This window comes from Nothoprocta perdicaria, unplaced genomic scaffold, assembly GCF_003342845.1.
Source record: "Nothoprocta perdicaria isolate Ctin4 unplaced genomic scaffold, notPer1 scaffold_51, whole genome shotgun sequence".
NCBI lineage: Eukaryota > Metazoa > Chordata > Aves > Tinamiformes > Tinamidae > Nothoprocta > Nothoprocta perdicaria.
In genome coordinates this window covers 4,248,111-4,267,558 of record NW_020455766.1, presented here as the reverse complement: position 1 = coordinate 4,267,558, position 19,448 = coordinate 4,248,111, and the positions used below count along the sequence as shown (strand labels likewise).

The 19,448-nt window shown below is 56.7% G+C and overlaps 1 protein-coding gene across 1 annotated transcript in view; it reads right to left on the bottom strand.

Moving 5' to 3' along the window:
- Nucleotides 1-8,943, bottom strand: part of ITPKB (inositol-trisphosphate 3-kinase B) — a 33,222-nt gene extending 24,279 nt beyond the window's left edge. Inside the window, exon 1 of the mRNA XM_026048124.1 lies at nt 8,017-8,943. Coding sequence (XP_025903909.1) covers nt 8,017-8,943 — 927 coding nt within the window. The remainder of the gene's footprint in view (nt 1-8,016) is intronic.
- Nucleotides 8,944-19,448: the final 10,505 nt, after the last annotated feature.

The window sequence follows — 19,448 nt, the reverse complement described above, 5'->3', positions numbered from 1 at the left end:
GCCAGTTATCTACAAAACCCAGGGCTCGTATTCACTCGATACCACAGGTTTCAGTCTGAATCACAGCAGAGTGTGGTTGACCTCAGATTAAACTACTTGCTCCATGGCATGAGACTTCAAGGTTGGCCAGCACGGGATCTGGATGGAGACGGGATATTTTTACATCAGAAATTTGAGCAAAACCCAGTGCGGGGAAAGGAAACGTTCAGGTCAGGCTGAACACAGCCGAAATCATGGGACTTTTGAAGGAAAATTCTCCAATGCTTCATTCGGTGCCAAAGCAAAAGGCCAGGTTTCATTTTGCTTATGTAACTTCTGAAGAACCTTTCCTCTTTTCTTCCTTCAATATGCTTTAGTGCTGAGGTCAACTTTTAAGTGAAAAATGCCACTCTGAATCAAATCTACTTTTCAGGTGCTTGCAAAACATAAACAAACCATTCCCCAAGTGAAACGGTTCATTTTGAAAGTGTCAGAATGACACACATCACTATTTTTAACATCCTTCCCTCTTCCCCCACCTCTGTATTTTTTTAGGCCGGAACGATTCAGAAAACGTGTGTGAAATTGTGAATCATTCTGACTCCCCCTTGACTTTTGTTGGAAAATGCACTATTTGGCAAAATACCCCCGTTCTTCCAAGGCCAGCCAGCTCTCACACTCTCGCTTCCAGCCGAGGGTTGATGTGGAAAGACTGTCCCCAAAGCAGGCCTCTCGAGCAGGGGGCAGGTGGATCACGGGGCTTGGAGATGCTTCCATGCAAACTGATGGGAAACTTGGTGCTGATGGAAAGGTGAGTGCCTCGGGTCTCCTTCAACCCACAGGATGGTCCTCCTGCCTCCACGGCGTGAGCAGAGATGCCCCTGCTCTTTCATATGTGAGTGTCCGGCTCCCATACTGGCACTTTTAGCCAGCACAAGGCTTGGATCTGTGTCTGTCATTACAGACCTGGAAGTCTTGCAGGTTTCTTTGGGATAATATCCCTAGCAGTGCCTTTCCAAACCACCCTCCCAAGTGAAACTCACCTCCGGGGCAGTCTCCCACCTCAGCTTGGTATCGCAATACCCCTGTCTGCCGAGACCCACCAACGCCCTTGCAGAAAAGCCCCTTGCTGAATCACCGGGCCCCTGCGGCAGCTCTCTGGGCATCTTGGCCTTGACTCCTCCTGCTTGGGGCCACCAGCTCCAAGCTGCTTCTCCTCGCTGCTTTCGAGCCTGGGATTTGCTCTGTTCCCATCCCTTCTTCCCGCAGTTTGAGGTGTCACCTGCTGCGCTCGTGACTGCCTGCATGGGAAGGGCCCCACCAAAGCCCCGAAGAGATGGTCTGGTTTGTGGCAGGGCTGCTTTTCACCAATTTTCCTTGGGCACGGGAGCTTTGGAAGCTCCTATGGAGCAGACCTTCAGTGGTGGCACACCTATCCCAGAGTCCGCAACGCTGCCCCTGTGTCCTGCTCCTCAGCCCGGGCAGGACGGTGCCGTGGCACTCAGCACAGCTCCTCGGGCGACGTGTGCTCGCAGCTATCTCGCCGTTGCGACGGCTTTTGTGGGGGTAGAAGCCCCAAACACCAACCTGTGGTTCTTTACAGCTGCTCTGTGCTAGCACCCAGGTGGCCAAGGGTACACGGTGACCATGGACCGGCCCCTGTGGAGCTGAGCTGATGTTATGTGAGGATGGAAAAAGGAAGAATATTGGGCTCAGCTTCAAGAGTTCAAAGAAATGTTTGAACCTTTGGGACCTATTCAGGCTCATCTGTAATTATACCCTGAGCTCACTGTTTTAGACTAGTTCTGTAGGTCTCAGCAAGGGCTACTTTGTGGTGCTTATTTGAGCTCCTCGCCAATCTGCTGTTGGATTTTCCACTTGACATTATTAGAGGATTAAGTTGTTTGTCTCTTCATCTTTTATCTGTCCTGCTGAGTTTCCTACAAACAGACGTTAGCCAGACCAGAAAAGATAGGGGGTGGGAGACGCTTTCAAGATACAATTGTGATTCAGGATTTGCCCTTATTACTGTTTAAATTTATTACTTTGGATATGTAAACTCTGCTGACTCCTTAAATCTGGAATGTATTAAAGAAAGCATTAGGCATTACAACATGTCGTTGGATTATACAGCCCTGATTCAGCTGTGGAAGAAATATATAACAGGAGATCCTGTGGAGTTATACGTTTTAGACTCGGATCATCAATTGCCATAGAGAAGATAAAAACAAATGTAGCTGAGCCTGGAAAGAATGTTGCTAAAATTGGAGATGCATTTAATGCGAGTAGCCTGGGGGTGCAAGAACTTTGCCTTAACTTAACAAAACCCACCCACATGAAACATACCAAGAGAGATTGCAGATTGGACACTCTGATCCACAGGCTGCCAAAAAAGCAAACTTGACTTTTTCTTCGTTTCTTTTCTTTCTTTTTTTTTAAGTCCTTCCTTTCTTTTCTGGTCCCTGCCGAGCGTGCAGGACACGCTGCCCGTCCAGCGCGCGGTTCCGCCTGGGCGCGCGGCCGATTCCCCCGTGTCCGTGGGACAGCCCTGGCGCCGTCGGGGGCTCGAGGCTGCTGCCCGGGCCCTGGCCCTGCTCCCGTGGGGCAGGAGCCTGCCCTCCCTGCCGCCCCTGCCCTCCCGCAGCGCCCTGTCTGCACCTTCGCGGCATCCCTCACCTCTGTAACTCAGTCCCCCTTTTAGTGGAAATGTTTCGGATGCGTCGAGCTCAATGGGATAAAACTATCCCTATGTTGGCGAGCTGGGCTGGGCTCTCTGTTTCCTTAGCTGGGCCTTGCGTGGGACTGGCCGCAAGGCGTAGCCCGGTACACGCGGGGCAGGGCAAGGCGAAAAGAAAAAGGCCCAAGGACCAAACCTGCAGCAGCTGGCTTCTGTGGAGCTACAACAGCTTTTATCAGCAGTTTATCTGACCCTAACAAAAGGAGCGAATTGTTTAGCAGAGGAAGAGGGTTCTTTGATTGTATCTTGCTGTAGATGAATTGCCCAAGCAAGGGCAAAGGGACAGGAAGCGCAGGGGGAGGAGGAGGAGGAGGAGGTGATGCTGAAGGCAGGTGCTGCTGCCACCCCATCGGCCCCACCACCACGTCCTGGCCCCCTGCAAGCCCCCGTGCAGGGGCCAGGGCCAGACCTGCTCCCTGTTTCACTGTCCCGCTGCGACGCTGCGCTGCTCATTCCCAGCGTTAACGCTTTGCTGGTGACTGAGGCCGAGCCATCCAGGTAGAAGGGAACTGCGAAAATGAGACCCTCTGTGCCACACGCACAGCCCAGCTTGCCAAAGCCCCAGGTACAGGACTTAGAGCCAAGCGCAAACTCCAGCAGCTGGGGATGAAACCCCAGGCAAAACCTGGACAAACGCGGTGAGCTCCACGGCATGGGAGCTGCAGGCACCAACATCTCCTCAAGCCAAGTGCGTGAAGCAAAGAGCAAAGAGAGAGCCTAATGCTGCATTTTGAACCAAACTCATTGAAATGGCAGCGTGTCCCTCCTGAGCCCATATATGTCTTTCTGGGGGATGAAGGATGCTTTACTATTACTTAAGAACCGCAGCAGTGCCAAATGTTAATGCAGTTCCTGTTGTGTCGTAGCTGATCAGATAATACACTGTACTACTTACATGAAGGAGTTAGAAGTGCTAAGAAGCCCTTCTTGTTTTACCTGCTAGTTCTCCTTCCAAAAGCAATCCATGTTTTTTTGGCTAGCAATAACTTTTAGATCTGAAAGGAAGAATTGAATTCCTCTTATTAGACTGTCTGCTTTTCCATGTCTTTAGCGAAAAGAATGTTCTTTAGTATTTAAAAAAAAAAAAAAAAACAATTCTTTCCTTTCATAGCTGAAAAGCATGACAACATTGAGAACAACATGGACTATCTAGACATTAATATTGCCCATCCAGGAGGAACCGCAGGGCAGAAAGCACCAGACTGAAGCAGCTTCCCAAACTACTCAGAGCCCCAGTGCTGAGCATGACCTGGCTCCATGTGTGTAGGAGCAGGAACGGAATTTTGATAAATCTTAGAGAAAACAGTTGGGGGTAACTTAGGAAGAGCTTCCTCTGTGTTCAGCACAGCCCAGGCTAGTCCTCAAGGCCCCATCACCATCAGCAGAGACCAGGAGGTGCCACAGGAGGGGACTCATTCCCCTAAAGGTCAATTTGGGAAGCAGGGATTAGGCTGCTAAGTTACAGGCAGTTTTTGAAAATGTCAACTTTTTTTTTTTTTTTTTTTTCTATTTGTTAAACATTAACATCCCTTTCCTAGAAAGTTTGGCTGGGCTTCATTGCATAAAAGCAGGTAAAAATTACGGCATCAATTTATTGACCGGCATAAAGACAAACAACCCCTAGCAGCCCCTCCGACCCGGAGCGAGCTGTAACATCACACGTAGGTGCCATTATTTCCCCAGTGACTTGCAACAGATTTACGTGCAACGAAAACATTGCCCCAGCGCTGGCTTGCAGTCACTGCTCAGTGCTGCGCTAATGTTTTCTTCACACGCAAATCTGTCCTAACACATGACAGAAATAATATGGAAAACATGAGGCAGGTGCTGACTATGATTTGATTTTTGCTTGTGTTTTTTTTTTTTTTTTTCCCTTCATTTCAAGGCCTGAAAAAAGGTGTAGACGGAACTGCAAAGTTTCCACTGATCTGGGATCTTATTTCTGTGGACATCCTGCCGAGCAGCCTGAGGGTCCAACCAGCCAAGCTCCTGAACGCCTGCGGGTCCCGACTCGGGGCAGGGAGCAATCCTTGTTGCCCCATGAACAACGAGCCCGAAGTGTCCTCTGGGCTCTCTTCTGGCACCGCAGGGATGCTTTGGGCTCTAATGTCCCCACTTTTTATCTTTAGGTAATGTTTTCTGTGTGAAATTGTTGTAAAAAGAGAAGATGCAAAACGCAGCAGGTCTATGAAGAGACAGATGAGGCAGATCTGGTCCCGGCCGCGTGGGCCTTGCCTGCAGCCTCGGGCTCCGCGTCACCAGAATCGTGCGGTGCCTCCGTGCAGGCAGGCAGGGCCCCTCCGTGCCGCGCCGGTACCAGCCGGGTGACACCGCCCGTGTGCTGTGGGCTCACGGGGTGGCAAGGTGGGAAGGAGGAGTAAAGCACAGCCAGAGAGAGGAGCACAGAGGCGCACACACGCTCACGGCCTGCAGGCATCGCTAGCTAAGCCTGGCTCCTTACAGCCCCGCATGTGCACTAGGAGCCCTGCCGGCGGCCAGCAGCCTTCCCTGCTTTGCCCCTGCCAGAAGCTCCTGCCCCTGGGCACGTTGGTGGCAGCCTCCCCATCCCGGGAAGCGGCTCTGGGAGCTCCCCAGGGAGCGGCTGCCCCGCTGCGTGTCCTTGTGCATCCACAGGGGCTGCGGGAAAGCAGCGACGAGCCCTTCTCCCAGCGCTCGTTTTCCTGCGGCAGTGAATTCCTGCATTCCCTTCGCCCCTCTCGCCTCGTCGCAGAGGCACCGGCGAGGCCGGGGGGTCTAGCCCAGCAGTCGCCTCAACGCGCTGCCCTCTAGCACCTCCATCCCCGGGGCACAGGCGGCTGCCGCGCGCCCCTCGCTCCAGCGCGTCTGCCCTGGGAAAGGCGGCCGTGGCCGTGGCCCTGTCCCAACGCTGGGCCGGGTCCTCCCACACAGCCCGACAAACGTCGTCGCTCGAGCGCCTCCGAAACCTGGCGCGTGTCCGTGGGCAGCGGCAGCCCAGGGCCGGGGAGGCCGCAGCGGCGCCGGGCGGCGCGCAGGCCCTGAGCGGCCTCGCGGCCACGCCGACACGCCGGCCCTGCGGCCGCCAGCCTCGCAGGCCGCTTGCGGCCGGCGTGGAGCCCCCGCTCCCCCGCGCCACCATGCACCCCCAAACGCTTTCGGTAAACAAGGCTGGGGCCGGTGCCAGCGGCGCAGCCCCGGGTGGCTCCGCGGCGCGGTGTCGTGTCGGAGGAGGAGGAGGCCGGGCCGCCTCCCTTCCTTTCGCAACAGCGTTTTCTCGAGATCACCGCCCAACATGGGGGCCCGAGCATGGTGTCGACTCCCTGCCTGGCCTGCCAAGGCGGCAGGGCCCGCGCGGAGGTGCCGGGAGCACCGAGAGGAACCGCGAGCGACGGCCGGAGGTCCCTGCCAGACCCGCCGTGCTGGGCGGCCTCTGGGAAGGAAAGGCAGAAGCCGCCGCGCTGCAAACACGCGCGTCGGGATGCACCGTCAGGAGCCGCTGTCCTCTCCCCGAGGCGGGAGCGCGGGCGGCCCGGCACCTCCCGCACACTCTGCCCTCACGCCGCTCCTTCCCTCATTGCGGCTGCAAGGAGTGAGCGAGGGCACCAAGGGTGAGGAGCCTGCAACCCGAGACCGCCGCCTCCTGCCGCCCTCGGCGCTTCGGAGCAACTTGCCAACCCGCATACAAAGTTATTTGGGTGTTGTTTACGTGAACCAGCTTGGAGCTACTGGGCATTTGCGCACAATCCTGCTGCCGAGTTGACTGTACCCTGCCAGAGCCAGCAATCAACCCGGCCACGGGACGTTTGGAGCGCAGCGGAAAGCAGCACCGTAAATTAGTCCAGCCGAGACTACTCCAACACTGAAAAGGAAAAATCACATGAACCTCCTCAGGCTCCACAGACCCGTTTTGGAGCAGATCTTGATCTCATTCAGCCTGGGGGAGACTCTGAACCCAGCAGAGTTACTCTGATCTCAGACTTGCTCTGATCTCGCGCTGGTAGAACAAGACTAACTCATGACCAAGCCATGGGACACATCCCGTGCGCTGAAGGCCATGGGGGTTGCTGAGAGCCCGCCCAAGGCGCCAGGAAGGTTTCCACCATAGTCGCAGAGATGAGTTTGCCCATCAGTGAATTGTTTTTCAACAGAAAATCAGCAGGGTCCATCACAGTTGTTGGTACGGTAAATAGGTGATCAGAGATTACTAAAATAGTAAGATTACTAAATTGTAGTTCATAATTTCACAAACTGTGTTTTTACTCATCTACTTCTCCGCCCTAAGGAGAACTGAGCCCGACTTCTTGGAATAGGCAGAAACGAGGAGACAAGCAAGGATGTTTACCCCAGGCTAGCGAGTGCTTTACAAACCACACCATGGCAGTTCTTCATCATGACTTTGATTCCCTCGCTCTACTTATATGTTTGCCGCACCGCTCTTCTTCATGTCATTGAGTCTAACAAGAGTTTCACTATCATGTGTCTACGGAAAGTTAGATGTGATGAATGGCATCACTGAGAACCAACAGGCCACTGGCAGACACCAGCACCGAGGAGACACCGGGTGACTCTAGAGCGTTCAGGGTTTGTCTGCGTGAGGCTCCAGCGCCAGATTCGCATGGGTTTAACCCACAGGCTGGGGAGGCCGGGAAGGCTGCGTGCTGCTCCGAGGAGCTTGTGACGGTCGCGTGGCCCTGGCTTCGGGCAGCCGAAGCACTGTGGATAAGTGGAGTGACAGCTCCGAACACAGCACATGCTGTGGAGAGCAGAGCCGCTGGCGAATCCCTGGCACGTGCGCGGCCCCGGAGTGCATCGCAAAGCTCTCCCTCCCGCAGGGACCTTCCCACGCCAGGACGGACCCGGCACTCATGCTCGCCCTTGCCTCCCAAGCAGCCCCAAAACAGAGATCCAGAAACAAGGGAGCTTAATATAAACACCTTGTGCAAAACACACTTGCTTAGCACGTAGGATGCCTCACAAGCAAAAAGCTTTTCCCAGGAGGTAACAGAAGTGGCAGAGACTCCTGACTCTCTGTGGAACGCACACAGGGACGGGCATGGGGATAAATCTTCACAGGTAGTTAGCCCACAGTTTCAGTTCTGAAGAGGGAGTATATTCCTGGGATATATATTCCTTCCTATATATCCTTCCTATATATTCCAGCTTTCTCCTGGGAAAGCTCCCGGCGCCGGGAGGAGCCGGAGCTCCTTGCCATGGGAGGCACCTGTGAGCACGCGGTACGTGCCGGAAAGCTGGAGCCCGGCCTTGCCCGCCCGCCATGGTGCATGCGGCCAGTCCCAAACCCAGCGGCACGCGGAACTCACCACTCGGGGCTTCTGCTGGTCCAGGGTCTGCAGGAAGGCGGGTGCCTGGTCCAGCGTGCGCTCGGGGTCGCTGGAGATGTCCTCCTCGGACTCCTCCCAGGACGAGGAGAAGCCGGTGGAAGAGGCTGAGGATGAGGAGAGCTTGCGGACGGGCACGCTGCTGGGGGGCACGGCGCCCGCCTCCTCCTCCGGGCCCCCCAGGTCCGTAACGATGACGGCGGGGATGTTCCCGCCGCCCGCCGCACTCCGGCCCTCCGGTCCCGCGGGGGCCACCACCGCCTCGTCGCACCGTGGGCCGGGTCCCGGGGACCGCAGGGGGCTGCCGCGCGGTGCCCGTCTCGCGCTCTGCATCTCCTCTGAGCCGCCAGGAGGGCCCCTGCTGCCATCACTGGTGGCCTCGCTCTGCCCGTTGCCATCACTGATGGCCTCACTCTGCCCATAGGCTCGTGGCCGTGGGCCGGGGCCGAGCACCATGGTGGCGGGTGCTGTGGGGCTGGCGGGCGCCGTGGTGCTGGTGGGTGCCATGGGGCTGGTGGGTGCTGTGGGGCTGGTGGGCGCCGAAGGGCTGGCAGAATCCGTGGGGCTGGCAGGCGCCGTGGGGCTGGTGGGCCGTGGCCGCGGCGAGGGAGGCGGCGTGGCGGAGCCGTGGGCCTGGATGTGCGCCTCGAAGAGCCCCACTTTCTGGTTCACCTGCACGTGGTGCAGCTCGCGCTGCAGGCGGCGCGGCGGCCCCTCCTCGGGCGGCGGGAAGAGGAAGGCGGCGCCGCGGCGGGGCGAGCGGGGCGAGCGGGGCGGCGCGGCGAGCGCGGGCAGCGGCAGGCGGCCGCCGGGCGCCGCGGGAGGCGGCGTCTTGCTCCCGCCGCTCGTCGCCTCGCTGCTGCCGCTCATCATCACCAAGCTGTTGAGCGCATAGCAGTACACGGCCATAGTAGGCGGCCGGGGCGCGCAGGGGGGCCGCCGCTGCCGCCGCCTCGGCGCTCAGGCTCCGCGGGGCCGCCGGGGCTCGCTCCGCGACGGCACCTGCAGCATCGCCGGGCGGCTCCGCGACGGCTCCATACACCGGGGCGGCTGTGGGGAGAAAGAGCAGCGGTGAGAGCGGCCCTGCGTCCCCCTGCCCACGGCTGCGTGGCCAAGGGCCACCACCCCCAGCCACCCAGGCCAGCGGGACCTGGCGCAGAGGTGCCCCCACCTGCCCCCTTTCCATGCGTCTGTGGGGGCCATGAGCCCGCGGCAGCTCTTCCCCTGGTTTCTTCCCCACAGCTTTGGCCGCTCGATGCCGGCCACAAGTTGGAAGCTCTCAGGTTCTGGCTCCAACGCCAACTTTTCTTTTTTTTTTTTTTTTACTTTTTTTTTCTTTTCTGGAGGAAGGAAAAAAGCTCCAAACAGCTCAGATTTGCCAGCTTCCGGCTCGTCACCTCCGACCGGCCAAGGTCTGGTCTGGAGCAGGGATTTCTCCGCGCGGATGCACAAGGGCTCCCTGCTCACACCGTTTCCCCTGCTTTCCCCCTCCGCATCCGCAGCAGCCCGGGCTGTCCAGCAGCCAGGTCCCTGCCCCGCGCGCCCGGCGCTGCCTGCAGCCCCAGGCACCCGCACTGCTGCCCTGCACACCGTGCTGGGCGCTTGCTCTGCCGTGGGCAGCGTGCAGGCGGGCCCTGCTCTTGCAGGGGCTCTCGGCAAGCCCCCCGCCCCGGCTTGCCCCGCTTGGTGCCCCGCCGTGCTGCCCGCTGCTGGAGCCCCGTCCTTCCTCTCATCCCCGTGCTGCGCTCTGCGAGCCGCTGTGACGGGAGCGCGCGGGTCCGCGCGCGGGCTCGGCATCCGTGAGCACACTCAGGGAGCCCGTGCGGCCGCCCCACAGCCCTGCCGCAAGGCCCCTCCACCCCGCGCGTGTCCCCGCGGGGCTGCAGACCCCCCATCCACCCCACCGCGCACGCGAGCCACGCGCTGCCCATCACCGAGGGCCGGGCAGCTCCAAGCGGAGCCGCGGCACGGGCAGCGTGGCCGGGGCTGGGGCGGCCGGCGGGCCCCGCCACCACCTCCGCTTACCTGCGCGCGGGCTGGGCGCTCAGTGCGCGCTGCCCCACGGCGCCCGGCGGCGCCGGCGCCCGCCGCGGGCTGCAGCCACCATGTCCCCGGGCGCGCGGCCCCCGCCGGCAGCCCCGCTCCGCGCCCGTATTTAAGCAGCTCCGCTCTGGCCCTCGGCGGGGAGGGGCTGCGGGGGGCACCGCGCTCCTGCTCCCGCTCTCTGTCCCCGCGGGTGCCGCGCGGGCGCTGCGGCCACGTCGCCTGCGGCTGGAGGCGTGCGGAGCAGGAGTGGCGGCGGGAGAAGAGCAGAGCGAAGGAGGAGAGCGGAGGGAGGGGGTAGGAAAGCAGGAAGGAAGTTGTGAGCCTGTCTGGGGTTGAACTCAGCGGAACAAGTTTCTTTTTTTTTTTTTTCTGTTCGCTCGCTCGCGCTCTGGTGCCGCTTGGCAGGGCCGCTGGAGGGAAACACTGCAAAAAAAAAAAAAAGTTTCCATTGTTAGCGATGAAAAAAAAAACACACACACGTCTCGGCCTCTGCGGGTTAAAGATACACGATCCATTTTCCACTGCCGGCTGCGGTGCGCGGCAGCGTCTTGCCGCTGCTCCCCGTGGCACAGCCCTGCACCGGGCCTGGCCCTGGCGAGAGCTGCCTGAGTGCAGGGGCAAGCGGGAGAGACGTCCCCCCAGCGCCCATCCCTGCAGCCTGTTTCGCTCCCCGGCGTTTCTTGCTCCTGCCCTGCACACGAGGGCCGAGGTGCAGGACACTAACGGTGTCCCTAGGTCCGAAGGCGTAAAGGCCGCCAGTATCCCCACCGTGTTGCCCAGCGTCCCCTTCTCTCCTCCCTCAGCTCCATCCCGATCCTGCCCTGCTTTGCACCACCCTGGTCATCCATGTCAGCCCTCCCTGCCAGGCACGAGCCACCCATGGGTGCGCGAGGGGTCTCCACGGCTCTGCGTGGCTCTCGGCAGCGCTCGGGACGAAGGCTGCCCTTCAAGGCCGCGGTCGGCGCTTCCCGCCCTCCGGCGGCACGGCTCCCTCTGCCAAGCGGGAGCAGGCTCCCGGCCGTGGCACGGCCTGGTTCTGGCATCAGGACAGCTCATTGGAAAGGGCTGCCCCTGTGTCAGCGCTTTGACAGGGCCCCACTGCCCTTCGCTCCCGGAGGGGCAGCCGAGGCCAAGCCCCGCCGCTGTCGGGGTTTGGACCGGCCGAGGGAACAAGAGCTGAAATATTTTAGGAAGACCCGCAATGTGTCTCCACCAGGATTTCAGAGTGAGGAATTTCCCCTCCAAGGGGAAATTGGTGTTGCAGGGGATCAACTTTCTGTAATTCAGATATAACTTCTGGAGTGTAAAGAGGGGCAGGAAGGTCTCTGCATCTGCAGGAGAAGGTGCAGGTTGCCAATCCCACGGGCACACAGCAAGAGACACCCAAAATGAGCTTATGTTTGTTTTTCCAGTAAGAGAAATGTTATTTTGAATTCAGGGCAGGAAAAGAGATTTTTAGACTCTTTCCACCCCACTCTGTTCCCTCCGTGTGTGCGCTGGGCTGAGAGCCGGTCTTTCATGGAGCCAAGTTACGTGAGCAGCTCTCCTCACACGAGTGACCCCCCGGAGCATAATGCTGCTATTCATGGCAGCAGCTTACCCGGGAGGGCCAAGATCTGCAGATTTTGGTTACGTGCAGCTCCCATTCCTAAAAATAGGAGTGCTTCATGGAAATAATACCTTCAGGAATACAGGCGGATCACCGCACAGCCTCCTTCCTCGCTAGAAGAGCTGCCCGTTGGACGATGATAGCCCTGCCTGCGCAGGCGAGCGCTGCGGCCCGGCCGTGTGTGGGTGTTTTGACCATTTTGGAGGGCTGTTTAGATAAAGGTTATTTACAGCAGCATAACCACAACGGGCGCTCAAAGCCCTTGCTTAAAGCCACACAAATTGAAGCACCCTCTGATATTCGTGCTGATCTGTATAGAATAGGGAAAAGTTGGTGCAAATTCACTGCTGTATGTGTATGATACAGAGCTTGCTAGCACAGGCAAGGTCTCAAAATCCAGCAGGATTTCATCACATTGCTGAAATACAGGGAGTCTAGAGCTAGATCTGTTCTGTGGGTGTCACATAAAACATCAGGCTCCTCTTCGTGAAGTGGCTAACAGAAGTGGAAGGAGAAAAACACAGCGCGGGGATGCACTGCTCTGCCAATGGGTAGGGGCAGGAGAGGAAGAACTGCCTCCAGCTTGGTGCGGGCAGCAGCCCAGGTTGCACGGCAAGGATGCAGCAGGTAACATGCAGCCTTTGTGACCAGGTGAATGGGAACTGAGTGTATGAGGACAGGCGATATGGAAGACACACCCCAAAACAGGTCACCAGCCCGGCCAAGGAGCAGGGCCGGAGGGAAAAGGCAGGCAGGTTTCCTTCGCAGCCTGGATGGACGTCTTCAGACACCAGCCTGATGCAGTGGGCGGTGGGCAAAATGATCCGAGAGGGTCCTGCTGCAGCCCACTTGCCGTCTCCACGCGGGCTTGCCACGTGCAAGGGCGATTCTCCGTCCCAAACCATCCTGCTGCTGCTTAACACAGGGATGAAGATGGTGCCCTTCACGGGAATTATGCCTCCTGTCTCCAAAGAAAATCATTGCTGGGGGTACTGAAGCAGGCTGGGATGAGGCTGTGATTTGCAAACATGGGGTGCAGCAAATTTCTGACTAAGGCCAAGCTGCCCATGCCCATGTCCATGCAAGAGACCTCATTGAAGGGAGCAGGCTCTCTACCTTGGGCAGGCAGGTATGCACTGCAGGACCTATTCCTGAGGCAGAGCGGAGACAAACACATAGGGAAGGGCACGGAGCTGTCCTAGGCAGGTGAAAACCTCCCACCAAAACATGACTACACAAGCTTGGGGATATAAGTATCCCAGCTGTTAAACTTAAGGGCTTCCCAGCACAAAGACAATGACTGTGACCTTCTCCTCCGTCCCAGGGACTGCACCTTGCGAGGGGCTGAGGCTTGGGAATAGTCACCCCAGGACTAGGGTGTGCTGCCATCTCAGCACTTTCCAATACTGCAGGTGCACGGCCTATTTCTCTGACCTATTTTCCCTAGGAGCAACACAGAGAGACATGTATAGTGCTTTAATGAGCCCCTTCCCCCATGCAGAGCAAAGCAACAAGCAAGCGGATCCTGCCAAAGCGAGCTGCCGCGCTGCATAAATTCCCACTTCCACGGAGAGGGGCGAGCGGCAGCGCCACCGACGTCACACACACCGTGCTCATAGATACTCGCAGCCACTGGATTCACACGGTGTGGGCTGCATGACGAGGACAGAGCAGCACAGAACAGACCACAGCCTGCTTGGCATCCGTCGAACTGAAAACCAAAATGTGGGGAAAAAAAATAATTAAAATCTAATCATAAAAACAACTGCACTCCCAAAGTAATCTCCTCCTCCTGTTCCTCCCTTAATACAGGATTTTTACAAAATATTACTCCTTGCCAGTGTATTTTAAAGGTGAGTTCTCCAAGGCGTCGCCATTCATCCACTTGGCATCAGAGGGGGTGTCGCCACGCCTGCAGTAGAAATTAATATTTTATGGCGTTTTGTCACCAGTAGGTTGAACCTTACAGCCATGTAAAATGGAGAAACACAGAACAACTCCACAGCCAGCAAGCATAATTTATGCTCATGGAGAATTACTGTGACCGACGTTTTGCAAGGGAGAGAGATGCAGCAGGGCCGGGAGGCGTGTGCTGGAGGGGCTGCAGGAAGGGCCGGTCTGTGCTCGGCGCGGCCGCGGAGGCAGCCCAGGCCTCCGAGCGGGGCTCAAAGCGGCTGCGCTGGGCTCCTGAGCTCTCGGCTCGTTGCCCCAAGAGCTGATGGGCTCCTCTCTGTGCCATCGCGCAGAGCAGCGTGACGCAGGCGCCGGGCAGGGTTCGGCTGCCGCGCAGGCCGCTGTCGCAGGGCAGGGAGCGCTCCCCGCGGCGCCCACGCCTGCCCGGGCTGCGGAGGAGCCGGTTTCGCCCTCGCGCAGCCTCCTCGGCACGTTGCAGCCCGCAGGGCGGCCGCGGGCCAAGGGGTGCTGCGAGCGCCCCGGCTTGCTCGCCTTCCCACCCGAGCGGCCCGCAGGAGGGGTGCAGGCAGCCCCACATCCACCCGCAGAGCCCCACGCCGCGCCAGGCGGGCCGGGCCGCACCAGCGGCTCCAGGCTTTGCTGCAGGACTTTGGAGAAGCGTTCCGGACGTATGGAAAGGTACGTATGGAAAATACCGTGCATAGCTAAGCACTCCCACGGGGAATTACACACACGCCCGGTGCACGCGGCAGCCTGCGAGCCCTGCTCCGCGCGCAAGGTGCCTGCTGCCATTGCTCCTGACGCAACGCGTGCCTGCCAGCGCCACCCTTACGTTCCCCTCAGCCAGCGAAGCCCTCGGGGTGACAATACGAAGGCCCGACGTGAGCGTGCGGTGGCGCTGGCTCTGCCGACGCGCAGCAGTGTCCGTGCTGCTGTCCCTGCGGTGGGGAGGCCGGGGCTGCCGCCGCTGCGCTGCGCCCTGCGCCTCGGGCTCGCGGCCCCGGCCCGGCCGGGCTCCCTGCTTGCAGCTAGTGAGAACACAGCACGCCTGCGGAGTAACCCATGATTCAGCACTCATATTTCCCTTTTCTTTGCACTGACCTAAGGAAAAGCACTAGAAACACATTAAACACATATTGTTATATCTTCAGTAAAAAATAAACAAACCAAAACGGCCAATCCCTCCCAGTTGGACCCTGAGGCTATTAGAAGTCGTACCTAAGTCTGTGGGCATAAAACAACATGGGCTCAAATAGTGCTTCATTGTCTGAAGAGCTTTTTCCTACTCATGGGTCACAGATATGCCACTAGACGGTGACCACATAACCATAATTGGGCAGCTTTGCATTTGTTTGAGATAGCTATGACCATGGCAGGAAGAAGATGAGCTGTTTTTCTGAGCGTGCAGCTTGTCAAACACGCTTTCGGGCGGCGCAGAACACCCCGGGTATTCTCGGTGCTCCGAGGCTCCGCCGCACCTTCTAGGGACGAGGTGCACGTGAAGTCGCAAGAAATGCTGTCAAAGTTTCCACTCTGCAACGAGTGATCTCTGTGTTTTGAGAAACTGGGATAAGAGAGGGCACTGCACAAGACACGATTAATAATTTTAAAGGCCATATTGGGCTGCTGGCATTTAACTTAAAATAAAGCATATTGGCTCGTTCCAAGTATTTGTTTTTGCATCCATCCAAAAGCCATAATAATATATCTTAAGGATTTACCAAAATATTTCTAATAAAGCACCCAGAAAAGGGATAGATGTTTACCCTTCTCTGTCCATATGCTTGTGAAAGGAAAAATGCCCAACTTCAAACGAGCACAGCAGATCGTAATAAACTTGCAGATCTAAGTGGATTCTCCATAGTTTTGAATAGCTAAAGCAACAGAGCTATGAAAACACTCCTCAGTGACGTTGCCAGACAACAACATATCATCTGTATTCGTTTCCATATGCGGGACTGTTCATTGCCATGCCCCAAATCGCAGAGACTGGTGATCCCTGATCCTGAAAAAGCAGCTGTGCTATAGCAGTCCCTGGAAAAACACCAGGCCTCGTATGTAAAATTGTCTCAGGCAAGAATATCTTTCTCCAGATGTCCTGGGGCCCACGCACTGGCCCCGGCTCGCAGCGCACCCGGGGTACTCGCACAGCCGCCGCGCGGAGCGGTACCCGGGACAGCCTTTCCGTGCCCGGCCTCCCTCCTCCTCCTCTCCTCCCATCTGCACAGCCCCAGCTGCCTGGCGCTCAGCTGCCTATTTAAGTAGGTATTTAAACGCATATTTAGGTGCCTGAGCAAGAGGATGTGTTTCCAGGGTGGCCGCGACCCTCACTTCCCCATGAGGTCTGTGGTTCTTCTCAGGCGCGGCCTTTTTCTCCACCCTGCTCTTCCCTGCTCAGAGCAGCGAAGGCTTTAGCCCATTTCCTTTTTTCCAGAGGGAAGGCAGAGAGAGCTTTCGTGGTCTGGCGGCTGCTCACAGTGTTTTGCTGCTCGAAGCGAGCTCTCTAGAAAGCTCTTATATCTGCAGGGAACATTAGGCTTGCATTTGCGAGCCTGCTGAACACGGGCCCACGAGCGAAGCAGCTCTAATGCGTTCCTGCCCCTGCTCCCTGCGTTCCTGCTGGAGGCGGATCAATGCCACAGAATTAGAGGTGGCCGCTCTCAGGGCCTGTTTTTCCCAGGGAAATTCACCTAATTGCCTAAATAGCTTAATGAGCTACAAAAGTGAGGGTGGAAGAGGTGTGGTGCCTGCAGTTCCCAGTGGAGCCACTGCGGCTTCTTTCTTTCCACTGCTTCTTTGACCCTTTTCAGTCCTTTTTGCTCCTCCATTCTGGACTGATCCATACGGAGAAGTCCTCACTGTCCCTTTTGTCACATTAAGGTCCTTAGGAGCCCTCAGGGGTGAGTTCCCCGGGCCTGCTGAGGGTGCTGAGGAGCAGGAAGGGTGCCCGTGGGCAGAGCAAGGGCCAATGTCACAAGCGTGTCTCCATACCAAGAGCTGTTTGAGTTTTGCCAGCGCCTTTAACTTGCCTTTTGCTCCTGAATAGCAGAACTGGGATGGCGCAAGAGCTTCGGGCAGCTGCCACCACCATTCCATCTCCAACCTCAGGGAGAGGGAGAAATATTGATAAAAGGTGTGAGAGGGGAGCTTTGGCATGACAGCGGAGGCAGACAGCATCCTGGGAACACCCATCTTTTCTTGGCAAGGATATTTGCTCCACTCGTTGCACGACTCAATTTCTTTAACTCTCCTCAGGGTCATTTTTGCATGGGACTGCAATGTCTTTTATAATAAAAAAGCAACAACTCTGTTTCCTTCTGTTTTACATTTTTGACATTTCCAAAAAGGAACAAGATGTTAGAACAATGAAACATCTTCTTTTTCTTTTTTACAGACTCATCTGTCATTAAAAGACAGTTTACTTAACCTCTCTTCTCCTCTGCGAAGCTGATGGATGAGGCTGGACAAGAATTGCAGGATCCAGTAAGTGAGGTGCTATTTGCGTCAGCAGCAGCAGTGGTCCTTGGGGAATCATCTACCATTTTTATTGTTTCAGAGAGAGATGTGGAGGAAGAGGGGAACAGACTGATTTATTATAGTTGGTGGAATAGTATTTCAAGTTAGGCAAATGGAAATTTGGAATCTCTGTAGGTACAAGCCTTGCATGAGGGCCTTGCTTTTGGCAGGAAGGTTTCACAAGAATATTCATGCTTGGAGCCTCCAAGAGAGACTGAAATTGTGTTGGAGGCTGACTTAGGAATCAAGAAAGTTGTGTGTCAGCGAAAAACCATAACGCAGATTCACTCAGGACTGTCCCACATGAATGTGCTCAGATTTCTCACTTAAAATCAGAAGTTTATGAGTTAAAATCACAAGTTTAACTACACCACGTTAAAGTTACTGGTGAGACATAAGAAGGGAGAATAAAATAACCAGCAAAATTCTAGTCTGCTTTGAATCAATGTCCATTTTGCCGTTTGCCAGCAGGGCTTCCTCGGCCCTCCTGAGACCACTGGAGAGCAGGAGACGAGCCCCAACATCCAGCAGAGTCCCAGCCACCAAATCTGCTGTCTAAGCAGTGGTCTCGCCCGCAGGGTTATTAACAGGTATCTTCTTTTACCCAAGGAAGGCCTGACATGAAGGCCCCCTCTCCCTCCTTCTCCTGGGGAAGTCTGCCTGCAGAAGTGACCACTGCACACGAGGCCTGTGGAATCTGGGGATATTTTTGAAGATCAAGAGCCGCACAGAGCCCAAACCCGCCCCGCGACTGGGGGAGCTGGGTGTCTTGCAAAGCTCCCCAAAGCCCCTGCAGCCCGTGGCCGGGGGACTGCCCTGCTCAGCCCAGGGACATGCGGGGTCCCGCAGCACCCCCTCCACCCCATGCCCTTCTCCCACTCCTCCTTCTCCCGCCACAGGCAGCTGCTGCTCGTGGGTAAACCAGCCTGCAGCAGCTTTGCTCCAGCCAAAACACTGCAGCATGTACGGGTGGAATGGGGCCCCAAGGATTCAGCAACGGATTCGACATCGACACGGAGAGCTGGAGGCAGGGGCTGCTCTAAGAGAAGTGCTCTGATCTGACCAAACACCTGACATACTCTTACTTCCCTCCTGATTCCTCCGTGAAGGCAGTTCTTCGTCCCAGCAGCTAGGTTCACGCTCGTCCATGTTCAAATTAATTCCCTTGATTAATCAGCAGCTGCGAACAGGTGATGTCATGGGCTCTGACACGAGATTGCCATCCAACATGACACTTCTCACCTTTTCTTTCAGCTAAACAAGGGCCGTGCTGGCCGGGGCCCAGCCCGGGTCCCTGCACGGAGAGGCAACGCCGCACTCGCTGCCTCTCTTTTCCCATCCCGCCTCAGCTTACTTGCTGACCGGTGGAAAAACTAAGTTCCCTGGCAAGAATCTCGGCAGCACCTGCAGTGTCTCAAAGGCAAAACACTCTGCTGGTGGCAGGGGAGTCCTCACGGCCCGGGCAGGGCAGCAGAGCGTTCCCTTTCCCTCGCAGGAGACGTGGTGCCGGGGCACTTCAGAGACCAGGTGGTCCCCACATGGACTTCAGTTTTGGTCGGAAGACGTCTGGAAGCAGGATGGAGTCCCTCCAACACGAGCTGTCATGAGGAACAAGCATTTCCTTCACATCTACATGAAAACATGTGCCTCAGCTTTTGGCTGCCTCCGAAACACGGGGATGATGGTTTTCCCAGGCAGGGTGCAGGACACTGAGCTGCTGGCGAGATCCGCCTGGCAGCTGCTAGCAGATGATGTCTCTCGAGTTTACCAGAAATGGGAGTGTGTCTGGAGTCAGGGTTGCACTTCATTTTCCATTAAAAACGTGATTTGCAGCCCTCACCTTTTTCCCTCTCAACACGGCGTTATTAAAGCCTGAAGGAGCCTCAGAGGCTTTTCCCAAAGGCTGGGGTGAGCCCGAGGCACTTGCCAGATAAAGCAGCTCGTAAAGCGGGAGGCAGGGCTCAGCCTTCTCCCAAAACCAGTGTTTTTTGTCAAGTCCTATCTCCAGCAAGGGATCAGCTGACATCTGGTCTAACCTGTTCTCTGCAAGAAAAAAGAAGAAGAAAAAAGGCTGTCTTTGACACGGTAGTCTGGAGGGGTTACTTTTGGAATAGCTCTCATGGTTTATTTTTCATGTTGGTTTTCAAACATTTCAGACTGTAAGCAGCACCCTGACAGTTATGAACGCAGAAGAGTTTTGGTTGATTCTGCCTCACTGACACGAGCTGCACTGCAGGCGAGCTGAATTAGAACAGCTCTTACAGCACTCGCTTTTCCAAACCATTACGGAAGAATGAGATTGCGGGCAAATATTTTCCACTAATAAGCT